Source organism: Typopeltis vanoorti, chromosome 17 (genome assembly GCF_054136105.1).
Source record: "Typopeltis vanoorti isolate ZY-2024b chromosome 17, IOZ_Tvanoo_1.0, whole genome shotgun sequence".
Taxonomy (NCBI): Eukaryota; Metazoa; Arthropoda; class Arachnida; order Uropygi; family Thelyphonidae; genus Typopeltis; species Typopeltis vanoorti.
Window position 1 is genome coordinate 63,332,950 of NC_143565.1, and position 27,213 is coordinate 63,360,162.

General features: G+C 34.5%; 1 protein-coding gene across 1 annotated transcript in view; it reads left to right on the top strand.

The window, feature by feature from the left end:
- Positions 1-5,078, top strand: part of LOC150097443 (F-box only protein 30-like) — a 210,001-nt gene extending 204,923 nt beyond the window's left edge. Inside the window, exon 9 of the mRNA XM_090407140.1 lies at positions 4,362-5,078. Coding sequence (XP_090263266.1) covers positions 4,362-4,592 — 231 coding nt within the window. The 3' untranslated portion in view covers positions 4,593-5,078. The remainder of the gene's footprint in view (positions 1-4,361) is intronic.
- The last annotated feature ends 22,135 nt before the right edge of the window (positions 5,079-27,213 follow it).

Sequence of the window (27,213 nt, forward strand, 5' to 3'; positions counted from 1 at the left end):
CAGTCATTTTTCCTCCTACTTGCCACATAATGAAAAAAAAAAAAATACTCTTGGATTTCCTTTCACCTATTTGGCTAATTTCTTTACATAATCTGATTTTCCCTTTCTTACATGCTAGCCACCTTGCTTGCCTAATCTCTTTGTACTCTTCATGAGTTAGCTGGTCACCTTTTCCTTATATATACCCTCCACAACATTTTCTTTGTTTTCAGCTCATGCTTATACTATACATCCATTTAACTCCTGACTTTGGATATATAGTGTGATATTGCTTCCTCCAGATACCCCTTGACTATATCCCATGCACTGTGAACATCCTTCCCTTGCAGATCTTTATGCCATGGTACTGCTTCAAGCTGTCTCCTGAGTGTATCATAATCACCTGCCTTGTAGTTCCACAAATATTCATTCTTAACTGGAGTTTCCACGTTTTGCTCCCAAGTCACATGATCATTTTCCTCAATCGGAGACAATGTAGCCACCTTATGGACAGGCCTTTTGATCATATAACAAGATCCAACATGCATACCCCCAATTCCTCTCCATCACACTTTGCTTCAAAGTAATTATCTCTCAATAACCGTATAAATGCCATTTCCTTCCTGCCATGTGATCTTTTCTCCTTCCAAAGGAGGTAAGATTCATGTGTAGATATGGCATTGCTTAAATTTTTAAAATTTGTTTTTTTTGCAATAACGTGTGATTTACTAATTTATCTATTATACTGCATACTGCTGTAACCATTGGAATGATTCAGTATGACCTTTGCTGTCCGTACACTAATTAATCACAAACCAATCAGAGTTCAAAGGATGAAAAATGGAATATTGCAGGGCTCCTCCTTGGACTATAACTGTGTAATTTGTATTAATAATATTAGGTATCTCCCCTTCAAGCCATTTCTATTTGTTTTCTGGTGCAAAGCTGATGAGGAATGAATTTGATATGAAATTTCTGAAAGAGTAACTGAATAGACTGCGCTCTGAACAAATAATAATGGATGGTATGCAAAATTATTGGACAAAAATGCTATAGGAAGTTTAAATCCCATTATCACACAAATGTCTCTAGGTGGTAGATGATTTTTATCATCCAGTATGAGACCACCACCATGCTTACTGGAAGCATGAAGTGGCTTGAAAAAAGTACCGTATTTATTCTCTCTTAGAGTCAGGTTCCTAGAGTACTGAACCATTGGCCCACCTATACTAATGTAATAATGATTACAACTTTCCATTAGTGTACTATCATAAATAAATAAATAATAGACAAGTTATGCATTTTGGGTTTAAGAGATTCTAGATGGTATATATATACATACTGCATTGACAGGATTTTGCTCTAAGAAACTATGAATATGATTACTCATAGCTCTTAAATTGAAAAATTTATATTCGGGGACACATTGTAAAGGTGATAAAAACAACACGGGATAACTGTGATGCTGTAAAGGATCACAAAATAATAATGAAATCAAGGCCTTAAAAAGCAGTGATAATATGCAGGTGCAAGTAATCAAGATGATATAAGGACTATGAAATATTAGGTATGAAGACAGATTAATTGAACATAGTCTAATGATCAGATAAAGATGTATAATCATTAAAACAGAATAAGTAGTCAAACATCATGAAATACTTTCTTTCATTGTGACAGATGGAAACATCTTTTTTGAATTAAAGTAACCTTGAATTAATTTCAATTTTAGTTATTTTTCACTCAGCATGATAGTGTTTCCAGAAATCTGACAATGTAAGTTTAAGAAAATAATGTTGAATTCAAAATGAAAATGGTGAGAATATGGTTTGGACTGTTAGTAAACAGAATATTCATTAAAATTAATAAATATTTAGTTTACTAAAAGCTGTCAATAGAAATAAATAAAAAACTGAATATTTTTGTATGTACTTCGCATATATTTTGTGCATGCATGTGTGTATTATATTGGTGGCAAGCCATTCAGCCTAACCCAAAAGGGAAAGTGAGATATATTGTATGTGATAGAATAATGGTAAAAAATATTCAAGAGGAATGCAGTCAGCAGTGTATATATATACATACATACACACATACAGTCATACCCCAAAGTTACGTGGTAGTTGGGACCAACAAAAAGCGCGCAAGTCGAATTCGCATAACACATGGTATAATTTTGCATGTAATTTATATATACAAACATACAATTGGGACCAAAGGTTTATAAAAACACTTATATTTTTTAAGAAATATAATCATAATTGTAGTTTTTCGTACATAAAAAAAAAAAGTTATTTCGATGGTTTCATAAAATCTAATAGATTCGTCTGATGGCATAATGTCTTTTTCTTGTCACGCAAAATTTCTTCATAGCAAGCTAATGATTTTTTTTATTCCTTGCTTTGTGGCTACAATTCATTCCTCGTTAGTATGTCCTCCAAAATCTGTAAACCTTTTTTATGATTGTTCTTACTGTGGATTCCTGTAGATCGAACTTCTTTGCTAGCTCACGAATTTTCATTTCGCCTCCAAAATTCTTAATGATGTTGAGTTTTGCTTCCAAAGTTTTTCTTTTCTTGCTAGCTGTAGAAGAATCGGACTTGCTTCTTTTGGACGACGTTATTATTTTTATGTGATAAAATTTTTATTAAGAACATAACATTAAACAATCGCAAGATTTGTAGACTATAAAAATTGTGTATGAATGGAGACCACACGAAACACGTCAGTGCTTGTTCACAGCATGTGCGACACTGGCGAATGCAGCCGACGCCGGAAAGATATGACTAGTGGTGAGGCGTGAAGCGGGACGGGAATATGTACATATAAGAAACTGCATAACTCCGGATTCGTGGAAGTCAGGGTATGACTGTGTATATATATATATATATCAATACTAGAGGTAGAAAAAGCTAACAAAAATCTCAAATGTGAAAAGTAGTTGTGTAGATGATATTTGACCAGAAAGCACTCAGATATGAAGGTATAAAAGTTTTACATTTACTGCATAATTCAGAAGGTCCAACTCCAGGTGATTGGGAGTATAAATAATTCTCATAATACCCATCCGAAAAAAAAAGGGGGTGTGAAACTAAATGTGAGAATTACATAGGAATTTCTTTATTCAAGATAAAATTTATCAAGTACACTTGAGAAAAGGCTAAGAAAAATTGTGGAAAGGGACTTGGAGAAGAACAGGCTGGGATTTCAGGCCAAATAAGGATTGTTGAGATCAGAATTTCACTTTAAAACAAATAGATAAGAAACTGTAGAAGTATAACAAGGATCCGTATTTAGTTTTTGTAGATCTGGAAAAGGCGTATGATAAGATGTGAGAAAAGCTGTTCAAAATGTTACAATTATATGGCACAAATGGAACATTATATCAAGCATTACATAGTTTATATTCGAGTTGTAAGTCAGCATTTAGAGATAAAGAAGATACAGGAAGATGGTTCAATGTTAAATCAGGTGTAAGACAAGGGTGTACATCAGTAGGATACTGGAGCCAGCGCATGCAAACTGATTATTAAATATCTGAGAATTTTACAAGCCAGTTGTTAAAGACTTCAGGCCTGGCTGACAATGTCTTGGATACAATCCACAGGATCTCTTGAGAAAAAACCACCATGCTCCACCATAGTAAATTCAAAAAAGAGAGACTATTTTTAGAATCTGCAGCAGCTCTCAGAAATCAACCAAATCTAAATAAATACAGTTGCATTAAGCTTCCTAAGATTTGGAAAACACTAATCATCAGAGATCCCACCTTACATTCCAGGCCACCTACAACTGCCCATAGAGGGTGCTCTACCTAGATAGGACTTTAAGAGTCACCCACGTGGTTGGCTTAGTATTGTGTGGCATTTGTCTATATGCTACATTGGTTTTTTTTTTTGTACTCCCTGAAGATGTCTCAGTGACTGAGACGAAATATAGGAAGTATTAAATTCTCTTTTAATCCTTTCTGAGTGCTGCATACAATCCATTAAACCTCCAATATGATGTCCTCACAGCACTTAAGCTTAACCTCACACACGTATCCTATCACCATTTTGAAGAAATAGTTGATGGAAGTTTTTTCTTGGCTATGCTACCAATTATATATTTGGTTTTAATCCTTGATCCAAGTGTAAGCAAACAAAGTTTGCTCCTGAAGTATTTTCAGGACTGGGTTAACTCATGGCAAAGGTGGTATAAGTTCTCATCACTTGCCTTAGTATCCCATAATGCAAATTTGGCAATTTCAACAACATTCTCCTTTCTCATTATCTCTTTAAGAATCATGTGTCCATTGCACTAAGTACTGTATCTTTATACTTGAAGTATTTAAAATTTTTAATTAAATGCATTAATTACTTAAAATTTTATGTTTTCAATTTCAGCGCTGGTTCTTTAGCACTGCCTTTGCTCCCATTCAGCAGTGGTATTATCAAGATAATCAGAACATGTCAAACCATCTAGCAACTTGCTTTTATTTTAACCGCAACATCAAGACTGATCCTTTTTTTTTCCCATTGGGTGCAAAACATAATAATATGTTGTATCAGAAACTGAAAGATGGAATAGGCAAGTCCTCAAATGGACAATGTGAGAATATTATTACTAAACTTTGATTATAAAGATATATAGGTAATAATTTTCGTACTTTAAGTTTGACTGTATTTACCTACATATCCCCCCCCCCCCACACACACACTGTATCTTTCCACCCAATGAAGAAGGAAACAGAAGTATTTTATAATTTTATACTTTTCCTCTAGTGTGAGATGTTTTCAGCAGGAAGCATTCATTGTTCAGAAATCTTATGTGCATTATCCTTCATCCTGGTTAAGTAAAAGTATGAAATTACAGGTAAATCCAAATTGATACCTCAATTCACTTTTATGATGAAATTTTTGGATCAGATATCTGTAAATAAATTTACAGAAATTTAAAAGCATCTAATTGCAAAATGTAATATGTTCTTTGTAATTCATCATATTCAGTATTTTTTTTTACCCATTTCACACTGCCAGGTATTGTTTGTATGTGGAACAGAAGCTGGTAAATAAAATTTACAACATGTTCACAATTTTTGAAAACAACAAACCAATCTTGAAGTCTGATGTTTTTTTTAATTTAGTTCCTCAACTTTTCTAGATGAAATAAACTAGAATAGGCTTAAATAACCTTTTTTTGTTTGGAATATTAATGGATTTTGCCAGTTATTTCATATGACTAAAGATCCATACTGTAAAAAAAGATAAACACTTATATTTTATATTCAGTAGACTATAAAAAAATTTGTGAAGGACACAAGGGAATGCATTGTAAGTAGCATGTGAAATACTAATGAAAATCCCAGGTTACAGGATTTCTACTGCAAAGACAAGACTAGAGGAGAAGAGCATTTGCTTTATTTCGAAGAATACAAAAAGTACTAATGTGTTTTTTATTTCTTTAGAAGCAGATTATAAATTTCCATGTTATCCATGTCAGTGTATTTAAAGGATATGTTATTGGTAAATAGAATAAAATTAGTGAATTATTTATTAACGAGGACCTAATAAGTACTAAAAAAAGTTATATACATATACATACCAGAGTAAGCATGTTGATGAGTAAATAAGTAATGTTACAAAGCTGTTCCTTTCCCTTCAGTTAATAGAATATATAATTAACAAAAAGGAAGCTTCAGTTAAGTTTTTAATATTTAAAAAAAAATATTATGGATGATTAGATTTCATAATTTGGACATTAGTCACCCAATTGGCTAATGAGCAGATATGATTACTAACATCTTGAGGTGGTAGATGATTTCATCACCTGTGCAAGACAAGTGCCCTACCTATTGGAGACCAGAAACAGCCTGAAAATTGTTCCCTGTGTGATCTAACCCTTAATTCACCCTAAGTACTAATGTACTGTAAGCTGTGCCAACTTTCCTTGTGTTAATTCACATTAAAAAAAAAATCATGAGTACCAAATGTAATTTAAATTTATTACAAATTTAAATTTATGCAATTTATTTTTCATGTCTCAATTATAAAAGATAACATTTATTAAATTATATATTAGAGCCTCCGTAGCTCAGACGGTATACATGAAGCCCTGTCTGGTCTCTTTCAACTAAAGGTGAGTTAGACGGTATCATACGGAGGTAGAGGGTTTTTTTCACCCAGGAACTCAGGATTTTCATCCCTCAGAACAGGCAAACTGGTCTGTGAACGCACATGGATTTATAGTCATAAATACATACTTAATCCTTCATTAGGAGGGCTCAACCAATCCTAAGGGACAGATGAGAAATGGGGGGGAACCCCATATGAATAAATAAAATTAAATTATATTAGCCTTATTAATGATCACATCAGAATTTTGTTACATATTGAATGTTATATTATTACATTGCACAGATACAGATGTTAATTCTGTCAGCATATTGACATATATAATAGTCATAATTTTCTTAGACATTTATAGGAAACCAACCATTTCATTATCCTGAACAAAAGTTAGCAGTTATCACAACCTTAAAAAAATCATGCATCATCAAAGTTGATGAGACAAAAAAAGAAAAATAAACTTAACCTTCTTCTCCAACAATATCTTCAAAATGGCTAGTTGAAAAAGATATTAAAACAAATTATTGTCCTCCAAGAAACTGACAATTGTGATCAAAGTCATATATAAAAGTTCAGTTTCCTTACCCTACACTCGTGGCATTTCCAGACTTCTTACTTTTTAAAAGAATCCAATATCAGAACTGCTCCCAAACAGTTCACATCTATATAATTCCTTATATTCTACAAAAGACATTTCCTTTGACAAATATCTTGGCATATACAAAGATCTTGTATTAATTCACAACAGATTAATAAGAAAATAATATTTAACTTATTTGGTATTATTTGGTGGATTTTATAGTATTAGCTATTTAAATGAATTAAAAATGTGTCAGGACCATGTGGCCAAATAGCAAACACATCAAAATAGCACAGCCCACTGATTTGAGAAGGGCAGTATTAATATCTGGGTTTTCTTAATCTATGTAGAAATTGTGTCAAGGGGAAGAAAGAGGGGCTCATTATTTTCCCATCTAGTTGTGTGTATATCTTCTCTTTCTATGCAAAATAACCTGCAAGTACTGTAAACTTAAATATACCTGGTGAAAAGAGTGAGTTCAGCAAATCCAGGGTTTCAGTTAATGATACATTGGTAAATAATGTAGTAATATCAAAACTTCATCATCATCATGCATATCAAGGATTTAGGCCTAGCATGGCCTGTTCTGGCCTTAGAAGTCATCGTTTAAGAGGACGTCCTGGTTTTCTTTTTCCTAATGGCTTGTACTTAAAAAATAAAAATAGAGGTTTTACTTAAATTAAGGGGATATTAAATCCCACATAGTTTTATAACCGAATAAGAAACTCAAAGATTGGAATCAGAGAGTTTCTTGCCGAATATAGTAAACTATATAAAGTATCGGCGACACTAGCGTTAGCTAATGCAAGTGATCCTAGTACGTAGTACAATACCGGGCAGCTCGTAGCAAAGGTGGTAAAGTTCTGATCGCTATTCTTAGGTATTTTCTATAATGTAAAAACACATTTCCTAGGAAATGTATGCTGTTATTACATTATGGAGGGAGGTCACTACCAGACCGATTTCAGCCTTTTTTGAGGCTTCATCAGTGAGTAGCTAGACCTAATACCAAAGTGTATAGCGAAAAGAACTTATATACTCTGCGAACGAGTTATCCAAACAGGTGCAACCATTAAGTTACTTAAGTATAAAGAGCTAATAAGCTTCATTTCGGCAATGAAAACATTACTTAAATTAAGGGGATATTAAATCCCACATAGTTTTATAACCGAATAATAAACTCAAAGATTGGAATCAGAGAGTTTCTTGCCGAATATAGTAAACTATATAAAGTATCGGCGACACTAGCGTTAGCAAATGCAAGTGATCCTAGTACGTAGTACAATACCGGGCAGCTCGTAGCAAAGGTGGTAAAGTTCTGATCGATATTCTTAGGTATTTTCTATAATGTAAAAACACATTTCCTAGGAAATGTATGCTGTTATTACATTATGGAGGGAGGTCACTACCCAGACCGGTTTCAGCCTTTTTTGAGGCTTCATCATATTCGGTTATAAAACTATGTGGGATTTAATATCCCCTTAATTTAAGTAATGTTTTCATTGCCGAAATGAAGCTTATCAGCTCTTTATACTTAAGTAACTTAATGGTTGCACCTGTTTGGATAACTCGTTCGCAGAGTATATAAGTTCTTTTCGCTATACACTTTGGTATTAGGTCTAGCTACTCACTGATGAAGCCTCAAAAAAGGCTGAAACCGGTCTGGGTAGTGACCTCCCTCCATAATGTAATAACAGCATACATTTCCTAGGAAATGTGTTTTTACATTATGGAAAATAGCCATCAGAACTTTACCACCTTTGCTACGAGCTGCCCGGTATTGTACTACGTACTAGGATCACTTGCATTTGCTAACGCTAGTGTCGCCGATACTTTATATAGTTGACTATATTCTGCAAGAAACTCTCTGATTCCAATCTTTGAGTTTCTTATTCGGTTATAAAACTATGTGAGATTTAATATCCCCTTAATTTAAGTAATGTTTTCATTGCCGAAATGAAGCTTATTAGCTCTTTATACTTAAGTAGATAGAGGCTATTTAACAATAATTGGTTTATATGCCCCAGAAGAAGGAAGAGAACAGGATAATATTGATTTTTATAATCAGCTACAAAACATATATAATAAAATATCAAAACTTGTCTGAGCTTTTTAAAATGTAGTCTTTAAATACACTTTCTAGATAAACAGAATTTTTAAACGAGGAAAATTACTTGTGAGGGGGCTAGTAATTTAGAAAATTTGTATGTAGGACCGTTTATACCATCCACAATTGAGTATAGGAGTGTATCTTGTTTGTGAATTTTAGGTGCTCCGTACAGGGTGTTTTTACATGAAAAGGCTAGAGTTTGTTAACAGTTACTTTTGGTCAGGAAGTGACTTTTTTTTGAGTAATTTGAAGTTTATTCTTTTGTGAGTTAGTAGGATCATGATCTATGATTTGGTATGTAGACTGATATTGTAAAAATATGTATATTTTGCTTTCATATTCTGTTAGATTCATAATCACAGTTGCATTACCTTAGTCTGCTGATGTTATTACAATATTGTATACTCTTTTATTGGATTAAGATTGCTACATACAAACAAATGTTATTGGCTATAATCAGAGGCAGGTTGCATATTCCTTGTTCAATGGAAACTTCGTCATCCTCTAATTCCTGATATGTACCCTCAGGGGAGATCTACAGGATAATTATAATAGTATCATATGAAAAAGTTACACCATTACTAACTTCTGATCAACAATTTTCCTCTAAATGAATCTGTTAAGATTCCAACTTTATCAGATCTTATATTTCTGTCTTTTAAGGCACTTTTTACTGTATTAATCCATCTACATCTTAATTTTTCTCTGGGTCTTTTTCCTGCCAACCTGGCTAAGAAAACGTGTTTTGCTAATCTTTCCCCTCCCATTCTATTTAAGTGACCATACCACCTAAGATTAGCTCTACTAACACATTCCTCAATGCTAACAATGGCAGTTTCTTTCCTAATATCCTCATTTTTAATGTGATACTGCCAGTGATGCCATCCGTTGACGCCTTCTTCTGCAGCTTTTCCCACTTAAGTAGGGTCGCTGTTTGTGGTGAGTCTCCTCCACAATCTCCTGTTTTGGGCTGTAGCCACATCCAAGTTCTTCATCCTCAAGTCCTCCTCCACCAATACCTCCATCTCTTCTTTGGCTGTCGCATTTCCTCCTCCCCTGCACATCCATCTGCATGACCTTTCTTCCCACATACTCTTCCTCCCTCATCATCACATGATCAACCATCTCAATTTCACCTCCTGTATCTTTGCTCCTAAGTTCGTAACTTTCACCATTCCCCTTACATAGTCATTTCTCAGACGATCCTTTCTCAGATCTTAGCACATCCACCTAAGCATTCTCATCTCCACTACCTCCATCCTGCTGATGTTATTTTTCCTCAGGGCCACAGTATCCATAGCTGGTCTCACTACAGTCCTGTAGATTTTGCCTTTTAGATTGATCGCATGCTCTTATCGCATAGCACTCCAGCCATCTGTCTCCAGTTCTTCCATCCTGCATCCCATTTCCTTCTCAGCCTCACCATCCTCTTTCATTGTTGAGCCTAAGTATCTAAAGTCATTGACCTTCCTGATGGCATCTCCTTCCAGCTCTAGATCTGTCTGCCGGTTGCCATCCACATTGCAACACACTTACTTCTGCTCAGTCTCATATCTCTCTTCCAGTATTTTCCTCCAACTTTCTAGTTTAGTGCCACTTCTTCTCTTGATTCTGCACACAGCACGATGTCATCTGCATACAACATAGTCCAAGGTGCGTCTTCTCTCACCTCCTCCGTCACCATATTAAACAGGAACGGACTTAATGCTGCCCTTGATGCAAGTCAATGGAAAACTTTTCTCTCTCCCAGGCAGGTTCGAACTCTTGTCTTCACATTTCTGTACATCTCCTGCACCAACCTGAGATATTTCTCCAGTACCTTCTTCCTCAAACATCTCGAGATTTCTTGCCAAGGCACTATCATACACTTTCTCCAGATCAATAAAAACCAGGTGTAGCTCCTGTTGCTTCTCTCGAAACTTTTCCATCATCTGTCATCGATCGACCAGGCATGAAGCCGAATTTCTCCTTTGCAATCTCCACCTCCTTCCTCAGTCTTCCATCAAGAACCCTCTCTAGGATCTGAAATTAGGATCTAAAGTCCTATCTCGGTGGAGCGCCCTCTAAGGGCAGTTGTAGGTGGGATCTCTGAGTGTTTCCGAAATCTTAGGAAGCTTAATGCAACCATATTTATTAAGATTTGGTCGATTTCTGAGAGCTGTGCTGATTCTAAAAATAGTCTCTCTTTTTTGAATGTACTGTGGTGGAGCATGGTAGTATTTTTCCATGAGATCCTGTGGGTTGTATCCAAGACATGGTCAGCCAGGCATGACTGACCTGGAACCTGACTACATCTGCAACCAGTCATGGTTGCATATGTAAATCTGCAACCATGACTATGGTCAGTCAGGGTCCTGGTTGACCATGTCTTGGATACAACCCACAGGATCTCATGGAAAAACCACAATGCTCCACCACAGCAAATTCAAAAAAAAAGAGACTATTTTTAGAATCTGCAGCAGCTCTCAGAAATCAACCAAATCTCAATAAATAAGGTTGCATTAAGCTTCCTAAGATTTGGGAAACACTAATCATCATAGATCCCACCTTACATTCCAGGCCACCTACAACTGCCCTTAGAGGGACCTCCTAGATAGGACTTTAGAGTCACCCATGTGGTTGGGCTTAGTATTGTGTGATATTTGTGTATGTGTTACATTAGTTTTTTGTAATCCCTGAAGATGTCTCTGTGACTGACACGAAATATAGGAAGTGTTAAATTCTGTTTTAATCCTTTCTGAGTGCAATATACAATCCATTAAGCCTCCAACATGATGTTTTAAGATTAATATTTTTTTTTTTTCTTTCTCTTTATCCAACACATACAGGGAGATATTTGCATGTATGGCTGTATTGATGTACCAAAAATCTGGGAGAACTTAAAATCAGTTGTTTTAAGATCAATTTAATAATTGTTTTTATTTCCTTTCTCTTTATCCAACAATACATTGTGCCAATTAGCACTCAATTCCTTGTGTTGTCCATTACAATTTTTTTAAACTAGTCCCAGTGTTATATCCAAATTGTTGCTGCTCATGTACTGTGACAAACTGTTTTTGGACTCTGAAGATGCAGGATATTATAATACCAGTGAAATTTTATCAAATAAGTTAAATAAACTGATATGACCTGCCTTTCAACTCAAAGATTTTGTGTGATGCAATAAGTATATGTTAAGTGGAAGTTTTGAAACTTAAAGACCTAAATGAGATTGAATACAAAAGGAAGGTTAAAACAGGTCTTACTTTACATATCTTTATGTCGGGCCATGAACCGAATTGGTTGTCTGACAAGGATATTAAAGGAATCAACTGAAGACATATGCTGTCACAACACTTTGTACTGAACCAGAGCCTCAGCGTTCTTCATAAGATTTTGGAAGTCTCTTTATAACACAACAAAATTAACACGTAAACCATAATAAACTTTAATGAAAACAACATCTCACACTAAAAATAATAGCTCAGTGCGTAGAAACAACAAGCAATTCAAAGAACAGGAATATAAGGCAAATACAACATCAGTTTACCAATTAAAACAGTTGCTGCATACTAGAAAAATAATTTTAAAAAATTCTAGCACAGAGCTACCATTTTTAATTAGTAAACTGATTGTTGTATTTACTTTGTATTCCTCATTGAATTGCTTGTTGTTTCCATGCATGCTGCTGATGTACCGTTATTTTCAGTACAAAATATCAGTGCTTTTCATTAAGGTTTATTGCTGTAGTTATCGTGTCATTTTCATTATGTCACAGGTAACTTCCCTTATATATATATATATATATATATATATATATTATCCATGTAACATAACAGCTTATGCTTGATATACCATTTGGTAATCTACACTATTATGTTGTAGTTTGAAAAATAATCTGATTGGAGTTCCCAGAGCTTTTACTGTACATTTCTCTAGTTTTGTTAACTTCCTGATGATGCTGTTAGCAATAATATAGTGAAATACATAGTTGTTTACATTTGTAATAAAAAATACATAGTGAAAGCATGTAATATTAAGTTATTAATACTCAATTGACCTCATAATTCTGATTATTGGAGGCATGAAGTGGCTTGATTTCCATAGTTGGACTCGAGATCAGGATTTTACAGATTATATGTGCATCATCACCCCATCATACTAATAAACTATAGGGAATTTTCATAACAAAAAAAGTAGTTTGCATATGCCCAGTAAGTTATCTGATCTAATATGAAAAACTGATGATTTCAAAATCTATTTGCAGTTTTACTATTAGATTAGAATTGTTCTACTGTCTGCAGTTTTAGTGATTATTTTGACAAACTGCTACCTAACATCAAAAAAAGTTCAAACATTGATAATTTCCCTAATGCAATGATTTTAACAGCAAACCTAGCTGCTAACCCTCACCAGATCTTGAGGGGGTTTCAGATTCTGTGTAATTCATGGTATGTAAAATCTTCCTTAGATCATCAATATTTTATCAAAATATATTAAAGCATTAACTTTTTTTTTTATTTTAACTATTTTGGAATATTTCATTAAAACATACAACCAGTAGATGTTCTTTTCATCATTTTAGTTCCAGACAGTTTTGGGGTCTGCTGCTCAGACAATTTTCTTACATTTATTTCTATCTTGGGCATCCCTCCTTTCCACATCCCTTTTAATGTTTTCAACCATCTTTTTGTTGGTCTTCCTTTTTTACTGTTACCCTTCACTTAGATTGTTGTGACTCTGAATTGGGTGGTCTACTGGCCTTCTCCATACATGGCCAGCCTGCCTCAATCTACTTTTGCTTATGTAAATCAGTAAATACATAAGTACAATGTAAACAGACAACCAGAAAAATTTCTTACTAATGGCATATATAGGCAGGTTGAAATTATATCATTTTGATCTGAATACAACAGTTAACCCTAGGTGGTAATTTAAGAAAAATAATTGATCAGTAAGGATTTTCTTGGTCAACAAAATGATTTCAATACCCAAACATGTTTTTGTTAAATCACTATAGATCTGATGGAAATTTTACATTTTAATTACAAATTTATTAATACTGTATGGACTGTAAACAGATACATTTAAAACAACTGAAAAATTCATTCAACATTTTTGTCAGAATTTATAATCTGACAAAAATGTTGAATGCACTTTTGCTGTTATTATTACTTTTAACTTGTTAAAAGAAAGTTTGCTCAGACTAAATTATTTTTTTAAATATAAATAACAATATCACCTTAAATATTTTTGTTTTCTACTGAAAATCACTTGCTTATTACCAAAAGAAGTTTGTTTTTATAAGACCAGAATGCTACGACATATGTTTGGTGCTGCAATTAAATTCCAAGGTTCATTCTCTGTATCTGTAACCACAATACCTGCTTTCACTATGTGAAAACTGATATCATGGTTAGAGAATGTAGGGAGCTAGTTAATCTGAGAAAATACTGTGTCTAAAGAAGCACTGCTACAGTTTGGATTTCATGATTTCTGAAGTATCAACCCTTATCAAAATGAATAGTTTGCTAAACAGAAAATTTTATCAATTCAAAAGATCAATTTGACATTAAAGTTTCAGCAATTTATTCACTGGCCAGTCACTTACATATATTTTGAAGTATGTTGTTTTAAGAATAGTCCAGATACTTATTGAATTGTAACAAACATTTTTTGTTGTTCATAAGAGAACAGTAAAAATAAAGGATTTCTCCTGACTTTTCAATGTGGAGGTGAATATTACATGAAGTGACAGTTTTCATTTTATCCAAAAAACTTTGTTGCAAGAAAAATCATGTTACGGTACTTAGTAGATTTTTTGAATATCCATAGTTATCTCTTCTATTTTCTTGAGAGATGACTATAATTCTTTGATACAAGATCTACTAAGATCATTTTAAGTCTATTTGTTTATTCATTTTTTTCGTTGAATGGAATTGAAAAAATTCAGATAATTTGCGTTTTGGGCAAAATATTAGCATGTTATCGGAATCCATTGAAATATGAGTTGAAAGCAGCTAAACCATAAACAGTTATGGTGATCATTCACATCTTGACAGAAATGTGCTAATTGTACAAGGTATGTGAAATAAAACCTTGTTTGTGCCAGTTATTTGAAGACTATGTTTAAAATGTTATTGCCATAAATAAATATAAATAGGGGATATTAATGATCCAACCTTATTTTAAAACCAGATAAATGTGGAAATTTTGAAAATTTCACCAGAGAATATAAAATCAAAAGCACTTTTATTAGTGCTTTTGATAAAGATTTCACTGGGCATACAGCTGTTTCAAACTGCTTGGTTCTCTTCAAAGACCTGGCAGAAACCTTAAGAGGGCAAAAGCCCTTATTCGGTACAATTGCTTTGTACCGAATAAGAGAATTGTAGTTTTCATAAGTAAGCTCTCAGTCAGTGCATAACAGTAATTATCAAAGAAAGAGCCATACGACTTCAGTTTTCAAAACTTTTTACATTTATTCAGTTTTAAAATAAAGTTGGATTTTTAACATCCTTTATTACTATTTAGTTAAAATTGCTGAAATGAAGCTGTGTGGCCCTTTCTTTGATAGTTATTGCCATTTTTATTTTCTTGCTTTTCAGAAAGTAATTCTGAAATTTTTGTGATTTTTATTGTTACATGGGTATTCTTATGGTGTTTTGGCTACTCTTTCAGTTGTAACTTAATATTCTATAGTTATATATGATTGTAAATTGAATGCAAATGTATCTTGCATGTTTAATCATTGCACAACTAATATTCTTTAGTTTGTATTACGAATTTGCAATGGCTAATTTGTATGTTTGTTGTTATTAAAGGAATTACTTTTGTATCAAGGTGTTTGCCTGAATTATGCACAGAACATATATGAATCTTAATATTTCATTCATATGAGGTTTATCAACTCAATAATTAATCTAGTGAATCATGTTTTGTTTCTACAGTGTATATAATGCTATAGAAATTGGACATAACATTGTAAAACTTGCCTGGAAGGGGTTGGATATAGAATATTCAATGGAAAGATCACAGGATTTGTTCTGACAGATCCTGTATAGGGAATAGTGATAAGAAAGCAATCAGCAAGTGAGCTAAATAATCCTATCCATTATTAAAAAAATTATGGAAACAGCTACTGTGTCAGGGTAAAACTTCAGTTTAATATAAACCAAAATAATGGACTGTCCAAAATTTGTTTAATAATGACTGAACACGTAACTATGAAAGAAAGGATAAATAATGCTATCTCAAAATGAAAGAAATTGTATGTTGTTTATGCTAGTGGTAGCAGATGATAAAAGACAAGAGGAGGATTTTTTGGCACGCATTATCTGTTAAATCAAAAATTAAAAACATTTCCTTTCATTAATATGATGCTTAGGTTCAACAGCAACAAGAACCTACATCTAGGACAATGGTAATTAATTAGAATTGAAATCATGTACAATACATGACTGACTTTATTAATGTATGGGATCCTTAAACGTGTGGACAGACTTATGTATTCGTCGAACATGTTGTTTATTATTTTAACGGTATAAAAGAACACAGAAACTAAGTAAATAATTAATTTATTAACTTGATGCTGATATTTCGCTGGTGTTATAACCAGCATCTTCAGAACACAAAAACACTGTTTGTCACAATACGCAAGACTAAAACAACATGATGTACTTAAACAAAATTGTAGCAGCAACACAAAGACTAGAGTCCTGATTTTGGCGCCCTCTATCTGGAGAAGGGGAAAAAAAAAAAAAAAAAAGCTATCATATATTACTAGAGTCCTAGAAAAGTGCTAGTTTTTTCTTAATATGACTGTTTCCCAGATCTTCGGCAAGTTAATGCAGCCATATTTGTTGAGATTTGGAGTGTGTTTTATGGCCTCTGTCGCCTCTAAGAACAATCTCTCTGATTTATACGGGTTTCTGTGTAGTACTTTTGTGTTTTTCCAGTTGATCCTGTGTGCAGGGGTATCCAGAGCATGGTCTACTAGGCCTGACTTCCCATAATGATAATTCCGGACGTATCTTTTATGTTCGCTGATGCGGATGTTCACAGTTCTTCCTGTTTGACCGTAGTAGGCTTGATTGCATGAGCAGGGTACTTGGTAGACTCCTGGATGTGATAAAGGAGGAATGCTGTCCTTGGGTGAGCGGATGAGGGTGGCTAATTTGCTACATGGTCTGAATGTAGTGAAATCAACAACTGTCTGCCCTTCCTGGATACACTCATCACACGTCTCCCAGATGGTTCCTTATCATTTTCAGTTTTTAGAAAACCCACACATACAGGCAGATATTTACACAAACAATCACACCATCATCCTTCACAACAATATGGCATATTAAAAACGCTAACCCATAGAGCGAGAGCAATCTGTTCCAATGACAAGGCTCTTACTGCTGAACTGACTCACTTACGCCACACCTTCTTGGCCAACGGCTACAATCCACATAAAATAAACAAAATACTAAACACTCCTAAGAAACCCCTCCCACCATCCACCACAGAGAACTACAACAAAACAGTCACCATCCCTTACATTAAAGGCACATCCGAAAAGATCTCAAGAATTCTCAATAAACAAACTACGCACTACATTCAGACCATGTAGCAAATTAGCCACCCTCATCCGCTCACCCAAGGATAGCATTCCTCCTTTATCACATCCAGGAGTCTACCAAGTACCCTGCTCATGCAATCAAGCCTACTACGGTCAAACAGGAAGAACTGTGAACATCCGCATCAGCGAACATAAAAGATACGTCCGGAATTATCATTATGGGAAGCCAGGCCTAACCGACCATGCTCTGGATACCCCTGCACACAGGATCAACTGGAAAAACACAAAAGTACTACACAGAAACCAGTATAAATCGGAGAGATTGTTCTTAGAGGCGACAGAAGCCCTAAAATACACTCCAAATCTCAACAAATATGGCTGTATTAACTTGCCGAAGATATGGGAAACAGTCAGTTTAAGAAAAAACTAGCACTTTTCTAGGACTCTAGTAATATATGATAGGTTTTTTTTTTTTTTCTCCCTTCTCCAGATAGAGGGTGCCAAAATCAGGACTCTAGTCATTGTGTTGCTGCTACAATTTTGTTTAAGTACACCATGTTGTTTTAGTCTCACGTATTGTGACAAACAGTGTTTTTGTGTTCTGAAGATGCTGGTTATAACACCAGCGAAATATCAGCATCAAGTTAATAAATTAATTATTTACTTAGTTTCTGTGTTCTTTTATACCGTTAAAATAATAAACAAAATGTATGGGATCATTTTACTAATAATTGGAAATGGCTTGGTGGCAACCAGCCTGGTTGGCCATGCAGATAGTATTTCCACTGTCCAACTAATAAATAAGAGGTGAATTTCAGCCAATCACCCTGCTTATTGGAGGCTTGAAAAATTTCAATGTTTGATCTTCTGAGCAGGGTGCTGGAGTACCAACTCTTAGCCCACCTACAGTACTACAACCTTTTGCAGGTGGTTCTCACATAAAAATACAGGTAACCCTTGTATAACACGGTACTTATACAACATGGTTTCAATATAACGTGGTCTACAAATTGTAGTAACCCTTATACAATGCGGTTTCAATATAACACTGTCTACAAATTGTAACTCTTTATCTTTTTATATATTTTTCACCGTGCGACTTAAAAATCAAATTTTATCTTCGTTAAATTTGCGCCTGCCTATATCACACATGTAGTTATAAAAAGCAAATTTATATTAGGGGAAAATACCTTTAGCATGCATGTATGTCAATTGTTTACCGTATAAAGTGTTTGTTGTTGAAAATTGACGTTTTTTTGCCAGGAAAGCGCATTAAAAATCATAACTGTGTTAATCTCAAGCTGAGCACTTTAGTTTCTGGTGAGTTACATACAATATGTAAAGCATTTTTATAGTAATGCCACTTAGAGGGCTTTTGCGATATGGTTGAAAACGAAATTACTAAATTAATTAATGGGAAAACAGATTTAAATGAGAAGGAACTGGTACAATTAATAGATGACGTCGAACCAAATGGCGGGGAAAGTTCTGCCGAAGATTCTGATTGTGATGAATCTGTTAAAGAAATTAGCAGAAGGATTGGACTTGGCAAGGAAGTTATTATACACATAATAATCTCTCAATGGAAAATTCACGAGACAATTGGATATTTGTTTAGCTCCATATTATGAACATAATAAAAAATTTCAGCATAGTGGTAAACAAGGTCTTATTACTGACTTGATAGCTAAACCAGCCGAAGTATGCAATGAGAATTATACTAATGATCTCCAAGAGATTTCAAGTGATGACGACGTCCAGCCACTCATAAATAAAGAACATCTATGAAATGTTAGTTTTGAAGACAGCGATGATGATTAAAAAAATATGCACTTTATTTCATTTTGCCTAAAACATTTATGCATTATGAAGTTTATGTACAATTTATAATTTTATACTATGTATTTGCTTCATAGTTTGTTTTCTTAACTTACATAAATTACCTGAATTAAATAAAAATATTTTTTGTTGGATATGTCATTGTTGTTTATATAATAATAATTAAAAAAAAACGATTTTGGAACATAACCCTACTTTTTTCTATATGATCTGAGTCTCGCATAACGCGATTTATATAACGAGACATTTCTATGTAACCTAACATCCACGTTATATGAAGGTTACCTATATTTTTTAATGAGAGATTTTAATTTGGGAGATACTGACTACATAAGAGGAACAGTTATTAGCAACACATCTCCAAGGATGACACAACAGACTTATTACAGTTGGGTTTGCTGAAGCAACGTATCATATTCAACATATTCTCAGTGTTAGCATCCATAATACCAGGGATGGCTACTCAATTCTTCCCAACACTCTTCTATGTATAATCTTTTCTGCATATGTGTTGTGAAATCAACTTTACCAACTTACATTTTTCTGATTGTCAACTAACCTCTGCATTTCACTTTTCCTCAGCCTTTTCCAATAAATAACCAACATTCCACAGTCCTGCTCACACCTTAGTTACTCTAGACTCTCTCTCTGGAGTGTTCTTCATCCCAATGAAAACCAGTACCCAAGTTGAACACAATGAGTTGAGATCAAGGTTTTGTGTCGTGATCATCTCATATCTCTACTTGTCAGTGTCATCCTTATCATAGCATAGATGTGCAGTATAGTCTTCACAATGTGTATAATGCTCTGAATTTCAGGATCTCTGTCTATCATTACCTCTAGACCCACCCACCCACTGGAGCAAGTTCCATCAATATAGTGAAGTGCAGCATGTTATTAATCATTAAAATAGTAACCCAACTCATTATTTAAGCTAAGAGTCTCAAATCTTCCTGCTTTGCATCATCAGAATACTACTGAATACCCCATTTCAATCACAAATTACGTTAACACATCATTTGAATAGTAGTCCGAAAAACAAGCCCTGTGCATATCACTGGTTACTTTCCTTTTCTGAGATGTTGTCCAATCATAACTTGCTGGTGTCTTTCAGATAACTAATTTTCTATCTGTCTAACTAAAATGCCTTGGACTGTCCAAAATTGTCACTATGAATCTTCTTATCTAGCACATTTACCACTTTTTCATGAAATGTAGGAATGCAAGATGTACTCTTTACAAACTCCTCTTAACATCATAAAGAATCCTGTATTCTTTACCTTAACCATGGCTGCAGATATACTAATACAACTGTTTCTATAAATAGAAACAGCTGTATTAGTACTACTTTTTCTGGCATCATTATTTTTCCCACTTTCAATCTTCCTTATTACAAGATTTTCATTAGACATGCCATGTCATGTACACAGCGCCGGTCCGAGCAAATTTTATAGTGATTATATATAGTGAATAAATAAATAATAAAAAATCAGAATATTTTTGTGTTTATTATATGAGTACATAATTTTAACACAATATGACAAAACATATGAAAAAATCTAAATTAAGAATTAACAATTTTAATTCTTGTTGAGAGGCTTATACGCTGGTTAGACATAATAACTAATATTTAAGGAATTGACAGCGTATACTGGAAATATAGATTAAATAAACTTTAATATACACTTTCCGATATTTCGGCGAACGTTACGTTGCCATCTTCTTGGGAACTTACTAAAAGGACACGTGCACACAAGTACTAATACAACAAATGAGACTGAGGCTAGGATGCTAGCGTTTTCCTAAAGTCCTGATGGTGCCCCCTGGTGGGCTATATTGGTAGTTCTTGGCCTTTGGGCTGAAGTTCTTTTGATAAAAGTTTCCCAAATTTGGGGCAGTTTCATGCATCCAAATTTGTTGAGGTTTGGCATGTTCCTAAGGGCCGAGGCTGATTCCATGAATAGTCTTTCATACTTGAACTTGCTGCGGTGTATTACTGTGGCTTTCTTCCATCTTATTCTGTGGCGAGTATCCAGAGCGTGGTCTGCAAGCCCAGAGTGGCTGTACTGGTGGAATCGGATGTAATCCTTGTGTTCTGAGATTCTGATATTTGCTGTCCTGCCTGTTTGGCCAAAGTAGGACAGTTTACAGCTGCAAGGGACCTGGTATACACCAGGTAGATCTAGGGGAAGTGGTTGGTCTTTGGTAGAGCGGATAAGGGATGCCAGTTTTCTATGTGGTCTGTAACAAGTGGTCAAGTCATGTTTTTTTAAGATTTTATTGATTTTTTCTGAGGTGCCTCTGATGTAGGGAATAGTGATGGATTTAGAGTAATCTTTTTTGTGAGGGGGAGGGGGTGGTGGGTTGTGGATAACTGGGTTAAGTATTTTTTGGATTTTTTGGAGGGGGTAGCCGTTGGCTGAGAAAGTGTCACGGATGTGATTTAGTTCAGAGGTTAGGGCTTGATCATTAGAACAGATTATTTTTGCCCTGTTGAATAATGTTTTAATAACTCCATATTGTTGTGAGGGGGGGGGGGTGGGATTGTTGGTGAATGTATCTGCCTGTATGGGTGGGTTTTCTATAAACTGAGAAAACCAAGGTTCCATCAGGTTGGCGGGTGACTAGTGTGTCTAGGAAGGGGAGGTTATTGTTTTCCTCTTTTTCCAGGGTGAATTTGATTCTAGGGTGTTGGTTGTTCAAGTGTGTTAGGAAGGAGAGGAGTGAATCCGGGCCATGTGGCCAAATAGCGAAAACATCATCAACATAGCGAAGCCATATGGTAGGTTTTTGTGGGGCTGAGTTTAAGGCTTTCTCTTCAAACATCTCCATGAAAAAGTTGGCCAAGGGTGGGGAAAGTGGTGAACCCATGACTGTCCCCTCTGTTTGTAGAATTTTTCCTGCCAAACGAAATAGCCTGAGTTCATTGTAAACTGAAATAGGGCTGAGATATCGGGAGGAAATTTAGCTTGGATTAGCTCTAAGGTTTCTTTGAGGGGGACATTCGTGAATAGGGAGGAGACATCAAAACTGACCATTATGTCATTGTGTTGGAGTGTAAGGTTTTCTATACTGGCTTTGAAGTGGGCTGAGTTTTTTGTGTGATGGTGTATTGCCAGTATAGTGTGAGAGCGCTTTGGCTAAATGCTTGGCTAGTTTGTAAGTGGGGGAATCAATGCCATCCACTATGGGACGTAATGGCACATTTTCTTTGTGTATTTTTGGGAGCCCATATATGCGGGGGGTCTAGAGTTATAGGGTTTTAGTCTGTTGGTAATCTCCACAGGCCAAGAAGTGACCTTCTTAAGGAGCCTATGGAGTTTTCTAATTTGTGAGCTGGTGGGATTGTAATCAATGGGGAGGTAAGTGGAGCGATCTAATAATAAAGCCTTGAGCTTACCTGTGTAGTCTTTAAGATTGAGTACCACAGTGGCGTTCCCCTTATCCGCTTTGGTGTATAGAAAACCTTACACTCCAACACAATGACATAATGGTCAGTTTTGATGTCTCCTCCCTATTCACGAATGTCCCCCTCAAAGAAACCTTAGAGCTAATCCAAGCTAAATTTCCTCCCGATATCTCAGCCCTATTTCAGTTTACAATGAACTCAGGCTATTTCGTTTGGCAGGAAAAATTCTACAAACAGATAGAGGGGACAGCCATGGGTTCACCACTTTCCCCACCCTTGGCCAACTTTTTCATGGAGATGTTTGAAGAGAAAGCCTTAAACTCAGCCCCACAAAAACCTACCATATGGCTTCGCTATGTTGATGATGTTTTCGCTATTTGGCCACATGGCCCGGATTCACTCCTCTCCTTCCTAACACACTTGAACAACCAACACCCTAGAATCAAATTCACCCTGGAAAAAGAGGAAAACAATAACCTCCCCTTCCTAGACACACTAGTCACCCGCCAACCTGATGGAACCTTGGTTTTCTCAGTTTATAGAAAACCCACCCATACAGGCAGATACATTCACCAACAATCCCCCCCCCCCCTCACAACAATATGGAGTTATTAAAACATTATTCAACAGGGCAAAAATAATCTGTTCTAATGATCAAGCCCTAACCTCTGAACTAAATCACATCCGTGACACTTTCTCAGCCAACGGCTACCCCCTCCAAAAAATCCAAAAAATACTTAACCCAGTTATCCACAACCCACCACCCCCTCCCCCTCACAAAAAAGATTACTCTAAATCCATCACTATTCCCTACATCAGAGGCACCTCAGAAAAAATCAATAAAATCTTAAAAAAACATGACTTGACCACTTGTTACAGACCACATAGAAAACTGGCATCCCTTATCTGCTCTACCAAAGACCAACCACTTCCCCTAGACCTACCTGGTGTATACCAGGTCCCTTGCAGCTGTAAACTGTCCTACTTTGGCCAAACAGGCAGGACAGCAAATATCAGAATCTCAGAACACAAGGATTACATCCGATTCCACCAGTACAGCCACTCTGGGCTTGCAGACCACGCTCTGGATACTCGCCACAGAATAAGATGGAAGAAAGCCACAGTAATACACCGCAGCAAGTTCAAGTATGAAAGACTATTCATGGAATCAGCCTCGGCCCTTAGGAACATGCCAAACCTCAACAAATTTGGATGCATGAAACTGCCCCAAATTTGGGAAACTTTTATCAAAAGAACTTCAGCCCAAAGGCCAAGAACTACCAATATAGCCCGCCAGGGGGCACCATCAGGACTTTAGGAAAACGCTAGCATCCTAGCCTCAGTCTCATTTGTTGTATTAGTACTTGTGTGCACGTGTCCTTTTAGTAAGTTCCCAAGAAGATGGCAACGTAACGTTCGCCGAAATATCGGAAAGTGTATATTAAAGTTTATTTAATCTATATTTCCAGTATACGCTGTCAATTCCTTAAATATTAGTTATTAACAATTTTAATTATTTTAAAAAAAAGAAACCTTTCTAGCCTTAATTTCGACAAAAGACTTTACTACTACTTCTAGATATAATATCTCAGCTAAGCCATCTACTCTCTCTTGGGACATGATGGACCTCAATTTTTAATGTCTTAATTTAGAAAAACTGCACTCTGCACTTGTAGTTGGGATTTTTAAAAGAATTCATAGTGATGTGTACACATTAGGAAAAAAAACACATAGCAGTTATTTGCACAAATATAATTTAATACTTCTTTGGGAGAATAATTATTTGATATCCTCCGAGACAATATTTTTAATTCATCTAATAAATCTATTGCTGAAATAGATTTTTGTTCACCATCAGACAGAACAATTTCTAAGTTGAAACAAGCTTTTTTTACTGTATCATTGTCAAATTTTAAGTCACCAAAAATTGATTCATATTTAATTTGATTCATATTGATTCATATTTATCAAATCTCTCAGTAATTGATGTTATTGCTGACTCAAAAATTACATTAAAAAATTAATTTGAAAATGTTGCTCAAAATTAGTAATTGATTCATCAGGACATACATAATCAAATTGAGTTTTTACATGTTGAGTTCACTCACGTGCTGTCGTTAGTTGGGAAAACAGCATTTAATCCAATATTTAGAACAAAGTTATGGGCTTGGTGCTTCACTTTCAAAAAATTATTTTCGTTTCTGTATGACGTCTAATTTTTTCGTGACATCTAATGATTTCAAGGCTTCCATAATATTGCAAGAGATATTTTGAAATTGTTTGCTAGATGCATTGACTTCCCTTAGAATGTCATACCAAACAAATGTGCTAAATATAAACTTGAAAGAATTAATTTTTTTTTGCTAACGAACTAATTTCCAATTTTGTTTTAATGCTCTGTTTCCCAATTAAGCTGTCATCTGTGACAGCTTAATTGTCACTGTGATGAAAATTAAAGCTTCGTGTATTTCTTTTACTTGATTTCGTATTTCTTTAACAGCTTCAACATGACTTTCCCATTTCGTTGTGCATAAAGGTTTTAAAGTAAAATTTTGGATGTGGTTTAGAACTTCCCATCGATCACTCGATGAAGAAAAAGAAATTATAGATTGACTGAATAGTGTCAAAAAATAAAACCGTATATACGTTGCAGCTTGCTGCATCGCTCAATACCAAGTTCAAGGAATGCGTACAGCACGAACAAAAAATGCTCTAGGATTTTTTTTCCTTAAAAGTGCTTGTACCCCTGCATTCTTCCCCCGTCATATTTGACCCGTTGTCATATCCCTGACCATGGATATTTTGAATATTTAAGTTTTTTTCTTCTAATAATTTTAAAATTACTTCAGCCAAATCATTTCCTGTTGCATTATTAATTTTAATAAAATTTAGAAATCTTTCCTCTCTTGGGTTTCTTCATTTTTTTTCTTTTATAGAAACATATCTTACAATTAAGGACATTTGCTCCTGCCACGAAATATCAGTGGTGCAATCAACAATTATTGAAAAATACTTAGCATCCATTATTTTAGATACATTTTTTTAAATTTCATTACTCAATATATTAATGATTTCGTTTTGTATACATTTCCCTAAATAATGAACGTGAATTTAATTTTTTTATGCGTTCTACATGTTTTTGTAATACACTGTCAAATTCGGTGAATAATTCAGTTTCAAAATTTGTCCGTTATTATTTGTATATAGAGTATCTGAACGCTATGTTTTCTTTTGCAAGAAAATTAATAACCGATATGTATTTTAAAACATGCATCCAGTGTTCTTGTTCTTTTTTGAGTAATTTTAGCTGATGTTGATCAATTGTAGTTTCATTTTTTAAACGCTTTTCCAAATCAATCCATTTTTCAAAATTATTAAAATGTTCTTAAGATTTTTCGTGGCGCTGAAGAACTTGGGACATCCAATCGTTATTTCCTTCCGAAATTAAGTTCATAGTTCGAATATTAGAAAATAATTTGCAGCAGAAACAAAATATTACATTTTTTGAACTTGAGTAAATTAACCAAGATCTTTTAATGGTTTCTCCGTTACTCAAATCTTATTATAATGCGATACATGAAAACTTCTATTATGTTCATCGCGTGGAAAAAAATTCTTTTGATTCAGCAGGAGGACCTCATTTTACTAATATATCGATTATTGAATTGGACAAGTTTGGCCATAAAGCTGAATCGTCAAAAAGCTCGTAATTTAGTGTTGAGGTATTTGTATTTGAAGTCGAAGCTATTGGATGTTTCTCAAGAGCCTAATTATTATCTAAACACAAATTCGAATTTTTTTCCGATTTTCGAAAATTTCTGATTAATTTTGTTTCTTAAATAAAAATATTCTATTTATAAGATTTATAAATTTTCTAAATGAAATTGCATCTAAATGTTTCTGTCCCAGGGATTATCAAAATAAAAATAATTATTTGGAGCTTATATATACTTGGAATAAAATATTATCTTTATAAATATGTATATAAAAATTTAATATTTTTTAAATATATAATATATCCAATTTAATATTTTTTTATTTTTAATTTTTTTTGCCTCCAGTATTTGGGAACTACTGACAAGTCGGTGGTTACCAAACTTTTTTGATTCTCGGCGCCCTTGCTGAATTCAGGTTTTCCCAAGGTACGTTATGTCAAATTCTAACAAGTACACTTTGTGAAATAGCGAATAATTTTTTTTTTAATTAAAGGGTTAGGTAAAAAATAAATAAAACACGTATTTAAGATCACCAAAAAAAGTAATTGAACAAATTCAACTAATTATCATTAGTGGGATGGATGAGCCTGTTGATCACTGCACATTTTCTCAAATCTTGGAATTAAACTGGACACAGCCACCCTCATTTCCTTCTCCACATTGATTTTCGTGTGATACTTAGTTTTTATCACAGCGACCGCCAAAAATCCAGCTTCTTACAAATAAGGCGCAAATGGAATTAAAATTCTCTGAGCTTTTTCACTCAGAAGGGGATATTTATCTTTTACTGATATCCGAAATTCAGTTAATTCCATGTTGCTAAATTTTGTTTTCAACGTATTGTTGCAAGACAACACAGTAAGATTCTCTTCTTCTGCAGCAGTAAATTCAGATGGAGCACTGGCATTAAATGGATCTTGAATCCATG